The 12,288-nt window shown below is 43.5% G+C and overlaps 1 protein-coding gene and 2 long non-coding RNA genes across 3 annotated transcripts; all 3 read left to right on the top strand.

Annotated features, from left to right (window-relative positions):
- The first annotated feature begins 5,041 nt into the window (after positions 1–5,041).
- LOC134132771 (uncharacterized) lies at positions 5,042–5,732 on the top strand. The gene is made up of 3 exons (XR_009956968.1): positions 5,042–5,089; positions 5,390–5,538; positions 5,664–5,732. It is a non-coding gene; the product is annotated as an uncharacterized LOC134132771 (long non-coding RNA).
- An 818-nt stretch (positions 5,733–6,550) lies between these two features.
- LOC134132708 (uncharacterized) lies at positions 6,551–8,176 on the top strand. The gene is made up of 4 exons (XM_062564376.1): positions 6,551–6,749; positions 7,361–7,560; positions 7,823–7,887; positions 8,014–8,176. The coding sequence occupies exons 1-4, from the start codon at positions 6,551–6,553 to the stop codon at positions 8,174–8,176; spliced, it is 627 nt and encodes a 208-aa protein (XP_062420360.1).
- Positions 8,177–10,155: 1,979 nt separating this feature from the next.
- LOC134132740 (uncharacterized) lies at positions 10,156–11,120 on the top strand. Its single transcript, XR_009956933.1, has 4 exons — positions 10,156–10,237; positions 10,500–10,564; positions 10,695–10,843; positions 10,956–11,120. It is a non-coding gene; the product is annotated as an uncharacterized LOC134132740 (long non-coding RNA).
- The last annotated feature ends 1,168 nt before the right edge of the window (positions 11,121–12,288 follow it).

Raw genomic sequence — 12,288 nt, 5'->3', positions numbered from 1 at the left:
GTATGACAGTGTTGCTTTTAGACTTTTTCTAAAATGACCTCTCTTTGAGAGATGTTGTGTTTCTATCTATCCTTCTCTTCAACATAACAGTGAAGTTCATTTAAAGTGGCAGATGATAGCATATTAAAAGTGAAGATTGATGTTTTCCCCTCTTTCATATTCATTTTTCCTTTCACAGTTTACATCACGGCAGGTATGATGGTAACTGTGCCACACCTTAACAGTTATACAAAACAGTTATAACACTATAAAAGCACAGTATGTGAAAAAGAGTGACATTCCATGGTTTACCCTTTAACTTCGTAGTAACTCACCATACACTTTAATACAACTGAAGCAATGAACATATCCCCGGTGTAAATATACCTTTTAAATTAAAGTATAGACAATAGGAAGATATGGAAAAAACAGCTGATGGACATTGATTGGTGCAGTAATGGATGCATTACAGGAGATTGAAAGAGTTACTGAACTTTTAGATTAAATCCGCTGTGCAGCTCAGTTCTTTATCCAACCTGGTGGCAGAGTTCAGTCACGGCACAGGAGGAAGACTGTACTGACGCACCTTATTGTTGTGGAAAAAAGCCAGAATCCTTTCATTGCATTGTATTCAAATCTCTCAACTCATCTGTCAACTCCCCCACCTCCCCCCTACCTTCACAACCCAGTGTGCTTTCGGTCCTATTTTCTTCTTTCTACATAGAGATGTATGGGAACAAGTTTTTCAAGAACTGTTGGAGGTTTTTCAAAGAAAGAAATTCTACCATTCCAACAAAACCCTCAGACACTGTCAAGCCTTCACTTCCATCTTCACGTCTCCGAGGTGTCCGCTACCTTCTTTGTGTCAGCTTGTACCATTTCTTGAAGAATTATTGCAATATTACAATATTGCTGCACAGTTGGCCTCCACCATGGTAAGAAATTAAATATTTATATTGACATAGATGTACATATAGCATGTGCATCATAAGAAAATGATAAATATTTGTCTAAAAAGATTGTCAGTGAGCCATAAATGTAGCTTTAGTTGTTTCAATGTTAAATGTATGGATGAATACTGATGTACTTTTGATTTGGTTGTTTTCTCCATCTATATTTATGACTTTAAAAAACATTTAGTGAGATTTTTCTTTAACATGTCTTACACTATTAATTTACTCATTTTCATTGACTCAAAGCTTTCAGGTATTTGTATGGATACACTTTTGTTTTCTAATGTGTCAGAGCATCAGAGTCCCGATAAAGCATTATAAAAATATCTCTTGTGATTCTGAACGGTGAAATTGTTAAACATTCAATGGCTTCTATACTAAACACTAATTTTCTCCTGCTTGATTTGTCAGGGCGAGGCTGCACTACAAGTTTGGACACATTTTCTCAATCAATTTAATGAGAAAGTGTGTCCAAACTTTTGACTAGTTCTGTTTTTAATATAAAAAGCAGGAGGTCCTACGCTTTAAATGCTTAGATTGTCCAATAGTAATTTCAATTAATGAAACTCTTGCAAAATAACTGCTGTATTTGACACATTTCAATATTTATAAATTAGAAGTAAAGTAATGAAGTTAAGAAATGTAGTTCCAAACAACATACATGAAACTAATTCAGTTCAGTACCATTGCTTAGGGCTAAAACTGAACTGAAGCATTTGGATGTCTGAGGACTTGAATGATTCATTTGTTTTCTCTCTTGTAAATTGACACAAGGTAATATGTCTGGTATTAAACATCAGGTGTTTGACCATAAGCTGACATACTTGATTCTGAATTTCTTTGAATTTAATCCACAAAGACATTTAAAATATATGCCTCATAAACTATTTACCAGTCAAATCAATGATTTCCTTCAAGAAATAGAGGTGGATTGCATTTTGTTTTACTTTGTGCATGAATTGAGCTTCACTTTTGAAAAAACGTCCGGTGCTAAATTCTTTGGTAGTTTTGTAGGCGGAGCATGCACTTTCTGCTTGAATCTTGACCAGCAGGTTGTGACACTATACGACAGAGTGAGAAATGAAAGTTTCTCAAACTTGTCCGTCCACAATTATGCATTAGTCACTCAGGTGACTGTCACTAGAATATAAGGATGAGTTTCAGTGAATAATTGGTACACAGAGAAAGACGACACTAAGTAATTTAGTCAAAAGCTCTCATAGCTTTGTTTCCAACTTATTAGGTGCACTTTCTTCAAATTTATTTGGCCAAATAAAGCCTTGCAATGAAGTTTTATTTAGTCCTAATAGGAGTGACATTTGCCATTAGAGGTGTTAAATAATCTCTATAGTAAGTTCTCTAGATGTAATGTGTTGTACTGTGAAATTGTATCTTTTACCCTAAGAGATGTTTCCAACACCCAAAACACATCCTTCTGGAAATCAAAGGAATGACCAAATAATACAGATTTTTCTTTAAATTACAATGAAAATGATGAAATCTAACATTAAACTGGTCTTTGAGTGGAATCCATGCCGTTCTAAAAAAGCTTCTACCATATCTGAAAATTAGAACTTTGGACGTAGAATTACATTATATCTGGTCTCTGCGCTGAACCTTATTCACCATGTATTTGCAATGTGTTCCTTATATTTCATAGGGACCAGAAAAAAGAAGGATGGGACCTCTAATAATCATTCTACTGCTGGCAGGTATTTGTTACATTGCATGCATGTTTTGAGTGTGTGTGACACGATGATTTTCTTTGGTTCAATTTGAAGAGCAAAGTTTTTTATTTGAGTGCATGGCTTATTTGCTTTGGTTTTCTCTAAAGTGACCTCACAAGCGATGAACATGACCTCACCAGCAGTCAACATGACCTCACCTGAAATCAACATGACCTCACCAGGTGTGAATATGACCTCACCTGCAGTTACGAATGATATTAGCACGATGTCCTCACCAGCGATGAACATGACCTCACCAGCGATTAACATGACTTCACCAGCAGTCAACATGACCTCACCTGAAATCAACATGACCTCACCAGGTGTGAATATGACCTCACCTGCAGTCAAGAATGATATTAGCACGATGTCCTCACCAGCGATGAACATGACTTCACCAGCAGTCAACATGACCTCACCAGCAGACACGAATGATATAAGCAAGATGTCCTCTCCAGCGATGAACATGACCTCACCTGAAATCAACATGATCTCACCAGGTGTGAATATGACCTCACCAGCAGTCACGAATGATATAAGCACGATGTCCTCACCAGCGATGAACATGACATCACCAGCAGTCAACATGACATCACCAGCAAAGAAAATGACCTCACCAGCAGTCACGAACGATATAAGCACGATGTCCTCACCAGCGATGAACATGACCTCACCAGCGATGAACATGACCTCACCAGCAGTCACGAACGATATAAGCACGATGTCCTCACCAGCGATTAACATGACCTCACCAGCGATGAACATGACCTCACCAGCAGTCACGAATGATATGAGCAAGATGTCCTCTCCAGCGATGAACATGACCTCACTAGCAGCCAACATGACCTCACCTGAAATCAACATGACCTCACCAGGTGTGAATATGACCTCATCAGCAGTCACGAATGATATAAGCACGATGTCCTCACCAGCATTGAACATGACCTCACCAGCAGCCAACATGACCTCACCAGGTGTGAATATGACCTCATCAGCAGTCACGAATGATATAAGCACGATGTCCTCTCCAGCGATGAACATGACCTCACCAACGATTAACATGACTTCACCAGGAGTGAACATGACATCACCAGCAATGAAAATGACCTCACCAGCACTCACGAATGATATTAGCACGATGTCCTCACCAGCATTGAACATGACCTCACCAGCAGCCAACATGACCTCACCAGGTGTGAATATGACCTCATCAGCAGTCACGAATGATATAAGCACGATGTCCTCTCCAGCGATGAACATGACCTCACCAACGATTAACATGACTTCACCAGGAGTGAACATGACATCACCAGCAATGAAAATGACCTCACCAGCAGTCACGAATGATATAAGCACGATGTCCTCACCAGCATTGAACATGACCTCACCAGCAGCCAACATGACCTCACCAGGTGTGAATATGACCTCATCAGCAGTCACGAATGATATAAGCACGATGTCCTCTCCAGCGATGAATATGACCTCACCAACGATTAACATGACTTCACCAGGAGTGAACATGACATCACCAGCAATGAAAATGACCTCACCAGCAGTCACGAATGATATAAGCACGATGTCCTCACCAGCGATGAACATGACCTCACAAGCAGTCAATATGAACACTCAAGCAGTCACGGCGTCTACAACCATAACGGCTGTAACAACAGAGCCAAAAATTGAATTGGCATTTAAGTTGCAGGAAACCTTTACCGCAGTACTTACAAACAAGTCCTCTCCAGAATTCAAGGCATTAAATGACAAAGTTACCACAGCGGTGAGTTTTGTAAATTTTTATTGACATTTTTCCAAAACTTTTCACAATCATATTTCAAAGAATAAATCTTACATTTGGAGAAAGTTTTTAATGGCAATCTTAAACGACATAAAACTTCAACTTTTGTAGTAATAGATAATGTACATTATTATTTTTAATACATTATTACTATACTAACATTACAGTAATATTCTTCAATGGGAATCTTAAATCACATAAAACCCATAAAAATGTTCAAAACACTGTAATAGAAAAAACACAATTACTATATTAATATTACAGTAATATATAAATATATGTAACACATGTCATTAATTTTGTAATGATCAAGTTGAGATGGTTTTAGGACATTTGCAGCATAGAACATTAGTTGCATTTTTGAAGAAAAAACATAGTTGATGCCAAAACAGTGACCTTAATATCATAATAGGACGATGTTACCTAATTTTGAACTCTGCTAAACATGTGTAAAAAAAACAAAGCAGGACAAACATAGAGTAGAGTAATAGATGGAATACCATTCCTTTCCATTCTTTCCAATATTCATTATTTTGCCTGCATTTAAATTTTGTTATTATTCTCAAACAGCTCAACGCGGTGTATTCAGCCAAATTTGGAGATGCCTTCAATCGAACTGTCATTAACAGCTTCAGGTATATAACCATTTAATTTTAATAAGTTGTAAATGCAAGTTTGTCAATATAAGGATTATTTATTATTTGGGTTTTGAATATAAAAAGGGAGGTACATTGTAATATTGTTTTTTGTCATAATATCATATTTGATACAAGTCTCCAGAATATTAGGAACAGATTTATAAGGATGGAATACTATTTTTAATATAACAATCATCTTTTTTTTGGAGGAGCCAAGGTTAGTCAACAAGGAGCATGAAAGCCAAAATGTCATTACAGTAGTAAAACACAAAGACAATACAAATATTTCTGTTACAGTGCAGGGTCAATTGCGGTGGATGCTTCACTGATATTTAATGATGTGGCTACACTACCAAACGCCAGTTCTGCGGGTGAAACTTTGAAGACTGCGACCTCCGGCGCTAATTTCTCCCTCAGTGTCAACACATCTTCTATTAGAGCAGAAGGTAAGATAACCTGCTGTGTCCAGATTTCAATATTAATTAATCCTTATGGCAAGCACTCACTGAATATAATATATAATGTATTAAGTAGCAATTACACTTTCTCATGTAATTATTTTAATTTGCAGTGTTTGTGGCACCAACTCAACCACCAACCACAACTGCAACTTCTTTGATACCAGCTAGTATGACCTCAGCACTGATCAACATGACCTCACCGGCAGTCAACATGACCTCAACAGGAGTTAACATGACCTCACCAGGAGTCAACATGACCTCACCAGGAGTCAAAATGACCTCACCAGCAGTCAACATGACCTCACCAGCAGTAAACATGACCTCAACAGCAGTCAACATGACCTCACCTGGAGTCAACATGACCTCACCAGCAGTAAACATGACCTCACCTGGAATCAACATGACCTCAACAGCAGTAAACATGACCTCACAAGGAGTCAACATGACCTCAACTGATATCAACATGACCTCACCAGCAGTCAACATGACCTCACCAGGAGTCAACATGACCTCACCTGGAATCAACATGACCTCACCAGCAGTCAACATGACCTCACCAGGAATCAACATGACTTCACCAGCAATAAATATGATGTCACAGACCCTCAATTTGACCTCACCAGCGGTCAACATGACCTCACCAGCAATGAATATGACCTCACCAGCAGTCAACATGACGTCACCAGGAGTCAACATAACCTCACCAGCAATGAATATGACCTCACCAGGAGTCAAATTGACCTCACCAGCAATGAATATGACCTCACAAGCGATGAACATGACCTCACCAGGAGTCAACTTGACCTCACCAGCAGTCAACATGACATCACCAGCAATGAATATGACCTCACTAGCAGTCACGAATGATATAAGCACGATGTCCTCTCCAGCGATGAACATGACCTCACCAGCGATTAACATGACTTCACCAGGAGTGAACATGACATCACCAGCAATGAAAATGACCTCACCAGCAGTCACGAACGATATAAGCACGATGTCCTCTCCAGCGATGAACATGACCTCACCAGGAGTCAACATGACCTCACCAGCAATGATTATGACCTCACCGGCAGTCAACATGACCTCACCAGGAGTCAACATGACATCACCAGCAATAAATATGACGTCACCGACCCTCAATTTGACCTCACTAGCAGTCAACATGACCTCAATGTCCACCAGGTCACCACCAGGTAACAAAGTCTGCAACCCTCAATTTATCTTTATATAATTTAAGCCAAACACATTTAATCCCCTGGGCCTATGTCAAAGTGCTTATTCCTCACTCGCTGAGAGCAAAACACTCGGCAAGATCACGATTCTTTGCTGTCTTTGCTCCCAAATGGTGCAATAAGCTCTCTGGTGACATCAGGACAGCAGAGAACCTTTACGTCTTCTTCCGCAAACTAAAGACACACGTCTTATACCTCAAAGAAAAACACTAATAAATTTTAGCACTTAAATTGTATTTACAATGGCTCTTATCTAAAGAGCCATTGTTGTAAAACTGTTGTAAAACTGCTTATGTTGTAAAACTGCTTATTTGATCAAATTGCACTTGTTTCTTGTTCTTCTGAGTTTGTTTCATTATGGTTGAAATGCACTTAATGTAAGTCGCTTTGGATCAAAGCGTCCATTAAATGACATGTCATTTAAAGTAATGTAATATAAACCTAAATCCCAAGGTTTTAAAATTTGGTCATGGTCAAAATTAAATATTTCTAAAGAATGCAAAAAAGTTGCCCATGCTCAATACACAATGCGGTCAGAATTCCTAACTATTTTATTTCTGATATAATTCCAGAAAATGCCACCTCTGCACTAGTAAATGGAACATCACCCAAACCAGATATTACAACTGGTTCTCTACCAACGACCACAACTGCTCCAGCAGCAGACTCAACGATCCAGCTGGGATTTAGCTTGAGTCAAAATTTTGAACCAGACCTTGCCAATAGAACTTCTCAAAAGTTCAAAGATTTAGCAAACACAATAACAACCGCAGTAAGTACATTGAAAATCCTTATCATACCTTTTGTTTAATTCTTTTCTAGTTTGTTTTTGCAAATAGAGGACGCAGAACTATCAATACACTAGCACGTTTTTGTGTTTAGTGTTTACAGATGGATGAACCAGGTTTAATATAAAAAAGAGTATTAGACTAACAACTAAAACTACATAATAGTTTGGTAATAGCAAATCCCTGTAAAACTTCTGTCCTAATGTTGAAATGTTGTTTAACCATTTGTACGTATCATCTGCCCAGCTCGATAACATCTTTAGAACCAAATTTGGGAGAATATTCCTTCGATCTTTGATACGCTCATTCAGGTATTTTACATGACTCTTCATCAAACATTCAAGAAGGAAAATAATGTACATTGTGTCCCATTGAAGTCTTACAAATAGTATCCTTTGGTACCTATATTAAGTTTTAAAAGATTATTTCTCTTACAGACAAGGTTCAGTGGTGGTAGATTCCCAGCTAATTTTTGCCAATGCCAGCTCAGTGCCAGAAGCTAATGATGCACAAACCACTCTGGTGGAGGCAGCGTCCAACAATTCCAACTTCTCCCTACCAGTGAATGTGTCAACCATTGTTGCAAGTATGATAAGTTAATGTTTTGTTTTGTCATGTTTTATGTCACTGCTTCGAAAGCTGCTTAAAATTCTGCAAACATATACATTTACCTGACTTTCTACATCAACAGCTGCACCTACACCTGTCAACGGAACAGTGGCCCCAACTGCTGCCCCTAATGCCACAGTGACCTCACCAGTAGTCAACATGACCCCAACTGCTGCCCCCAATGCTACAGTGGCCCTAACTGCTGGCCCTAATGCTACAGTGACCCCAACTGCTGCCCCCAATGCTACAGTGGCCCCAACTGCTGCCCCCAATGCTACAGTGGCCCCAACTGTAGCCCCTAATGCTACAGTGGCCCTAACTGCTGCCCCTAATGCTACAGTGGCCCCAACTGCTGCCCCCAATGCTACAGTGGCCCTAACTGCTGCCCCTAATTCTACAGTGGCCCTAACTGCTGCCCCTAATGCTACAGTGGCCCCAACTGCTGCCCCTAATGTTACAGTGGCCCCAACTGCTGCCCCCAATGCTACAGTGGCCCCAACTGCTGCCCCTAATGCTACAGTGGCCCCAACTGCTGCCCCCAATGCTACAGTGGCCCCAACTGCTGCCCCTAATGCTACAGTGGCCCTAACTGCTGCCCCTAATTCTACAGTGGCCCCAACTGCTGCCCCTAATGCTACAGTGGCCCTAACTGCTGCCCCTAATTCTACAGTGGCCCCAACTGCTGCCCCTAATGCTACAGTGGCCCTAACTGCTGCCCCTAATTCTACAGTGGCCCCAACTGCTGCCCCCAATGCTACAGTGGCCCCAACTGCTGCCCCCAATGCTACAGTGGCCCCAACTGCTGCCCCTAATGCTACAGTGGCCCTAACTGCTGCCCCTAATTCTACAGTGGCCCCAACTGCTGCCCCCAATTCTACAGTGGCCCCAACTGCTGCCCCCAATGCTACAGTTGCCCCAACTGCTGCCCCCAATGCTACAGTTGCCCCAACTGCTGCACCCAATGCTACAGTGGCCCCAACTGCTGCCCCCAATTCTACAGTGGCCCCAACTGCTGCCCCCAATGCTACAGTTGCCCCAACTGCTGCCCCCAATGCTACAGTTGCCCCAACTGCTGCCCCCAATTCTACAGTGGCCCCAACTGCTGCCCCCAATGCTACAGTTGCCCTAACTGCTGCCCCAAATGCTACAGTGGCCCCAACAGCTGCACCCAATGCTACAGTGGCCCCAACTGCTGCCCCCAATTCTACAGTGGCCCCAACTGCTGCCCCCAATGCTACAGTTGCCCCAACTGCTGCCCCCAATGCTACAGTTGCCCCAACTGCTGCCCCCAATTCTACAGTGGCCCCAACTGCTGCCCCCAATGCTACAGTTGCCCCAACTGCTGCCCCAAATGCTACAGTGGCCCCAACAGCTGCACCCAATGCTACAGTGGCCCCAACTGCTGCCCCCAATTCTACAGTGGCCCCAACTGCTGCCCCCAATTCTACAGTGGCCCCAACTTCTGCTGCTAATGCTACAGTGGCCCCAACTGCTGCCCCCAATGCTACAGTTGCCCCAACTGCTGCCCCCAATGCTACAGTTGCCCCAACTGCTGCCCCCAATAATACAGTGGCCCCAACTTCTGCTGCTAATGCTACAGTGGCCCCAACAGCTGCACCTAATTCTACAGTGGCCCTAACTGCTGCCCCCAATTCTACAGTGGCCCCAACTGCTGCCCCTAATGTTACAGTGGCCCCAACTGCTGCCCCTAATGCTACAGTGGCCCCAACAGCTGCCCCAAATGCTACAGTGGCCCCAACAGCTGCCCCTAATGTTACAGTGGCCCCAACTGCTGCCCCCAATGCTACAGTGGCCCTAACTGCTGCCCCCAATGCTACAGTGGCCCCAACTGCTGCCCCTAATGCTACAGTGACCCCATCTGCATCACCCAAACCAGATATCACAACTGGTTCTCTACCAACGACCACAGCTGCTCCAGCACCAGTCTCAACGATCCAACTGGGATTTAGCTTGATTCAAAGTTTTGATCCAGATCTTAACAATAGAGCTTCTCAAAAGTTCAAAGATTTAGCAAACACAATAACAACCGCAGTAAGTACATTGAAAATCCTTATCATACCTTTTGTTTAATTCTTTTCTAGTTTGTATTTGCAAATACAGGACACAGAACTCTCAATACGCTAGCATGTTTTTGTGTTTAGTGTTTACAGATGGATGAACCAGGTTTGATATAAAAAAGAGTATTAAAGTCACAACTAAGACTACATAATAGTTTGGTCATAGCAAATCCCTGCAAAACCTCTGTCCTAATGTTGAGATGTTGTTTAACCATTTGTACGTATCATCTGTCCAGCTCGATAACATCTTTAGAACCCAATTTGGGAGAAGATTCCTTCGATCTTTGATACGCTCATTCAGGTATTTGACATGACTCTTCATCAAACATTCAAGAAGGAAAAAAATGTACATTTAGTGCCATTGGTGTCATCTTACAAATAGTATACATTGGTACCTATATTAAGTTTTAAATGATTATTTCTCTTTTCAGACCAGGTTCAGTGGTGGTAGATTCCGAGCTAATTTTTGCCAATGCCAGCTTAGTGCCAGCAGCTATTGAAGCACAAATCACTCTGGTAGAGGCAGCGTCCAACAATTCCAACTTCTCCCTGCCAGTGAATGTGTCAACCATTGTTGCAAGTAAGAGAAATTTATGTTTTGTTTTGTCATGTTTGATGTCACTGCTTCCAAAGCTGCTTAAAACTCTGCAAACATATACATTTGGTTTTTACCTGACTTTCTACATCAACAGCTGGACCTACACCTGTCAACGAAACAACTGCTGCCCCCAATGCTACAGTGGCCCCAACTGCTGCCCCCAATTCTACAGTGGCCCCAACTGCTGCCCCTAATGGTACAGTGGCCCCAACTGCTGCCCCCAATGCTACAGTGGCCCCAACTGCTGCCGCTAATGCTACAGTGGCCCCAACAGCTGCACCCAATGCTACAGTGGCCCCAACTGCTGCCCCCAATGCTACAGTGGCCCCAACAGCTGCCCCTAATGCTACAGTGGCCCCAACTGCTGCCGCTAATGCTACAGTGGCCCCAACAGCTGCACCCAATGCTACAGTGGCCCCAACTGCTGCCCCCAATGCTACAGTGGCCCCAACTGCTGCCCCTAATGCTACAGTGGCCCCAACTGCTGCCCCTAATGCTACAGTGGCCCCAACTGCTGCCCCTAATGCTACAGTGGCCCCAACTGCTGCCCCTAATGCTACAGTGGCCCTAACTGCTGCCCCTAATGCTACAGTGGCCCCAACTGCTGCCCCAAATGCTACAGTGGCCCCAACAGCTGCACCGAATGCTACAGTTGCCCCAACTGCTGCCCCTAATGCTACAGTGGCCCCAACTGCTGCCCCAAATGCTACAGTGGCCCCAACAGCTGCACCCAATGCTACAGTGGCCCCAACTGCTGCCCCCAATTCTACAGTGGCCCCAACTGCTGCCCCCAATTCTACAGTGGCCCCAACTGCTGCTGCTAATGCTACAGTGGCCCTAACTGCTGCCCCCAATGCTACAGTGGCCCTAACTGCTGCCCCTAATTCTACAGCGGCCCCAACTGCTGCCCCTAATGCTACAGTGGCCCCAACTGCTGCCCCTAATGCTACAGTGGCCCCAACTGCTGCCCCCAATTCTACAGTGGCCCCAACTGCTGCCCCCAATGCTACAGTTGCCCCAACTGCTGCCCCCAATGCTACAGTTACCCCAACTGCTGCCCCCAATTCTACAGTGGCCCCAACTGCTGCCCCCAATGCTACAGTTGCCCCAACTGCTGCCCCAAATGCTACAGTGGCCCCAACAGCTGCACCCAATGCTACAGTGGCCCCAACTGCTGCCCCCAATAATACAGTGGCCCCAACAGCTGCACCTAATTCTACAGTGGCCCTAACTGCTGCCCCCAATTCTACAGTGGCCCCAACTGCTGCCCCTAATGTTACAGTGGCCCCAACTGCTGCCCCTAATGCTACAGTGGCCCCAACAGCTGCCCCAAATGCTACAGTGGCCCCAACAGCTGCCCCTAATGTTACAGTGGCCCCAACTGCTGCCCCCAATGCTACAGTGGCCCTAACTGCTGCCCCCAATGC

Source organism: Pungitius pungitius, chromosome 9 (genome assembly GCF_949316345.1).
Source record: "Pungitius pungitius chromosome 9, fPunPun2.1, whole genome shotgun sequence".
Classification (NCBI taxonomy): Eukaryota; Metazoa; Chordata; class Actinopteri; order Perciformes; family Gasterosteidae; genus Pungitius; species Pungitius pungitius.
The sequence above is the reverse complement of the archived record's forward strand: the minus strand, read 5'-3'. Positions and strand labels throughout refer to the sequence as shown.

Coding starts and splice junctions, on each gene's coding strand:
- LOC134132708 (XM_062564376.1), top strand. CDS start 6,551: ATGTCCTCTCCAGCGATGAACATGACCTCACCAGGAGTCAACATGACC. Junction 7,561..7,822: donor CAAACACAATAACAACCGCA/GTAAGTACATTG, acceptor TCATCTGCCCAG/CTCGATAACATCTTTAGAAC. Junction 7,888..8,013: donor TCTTTGATACGCTCATTCAG/GTATTTTACATG, acceptor TTTCTCTTACAG/ACAAGGTTCAGTGGTGGTAG.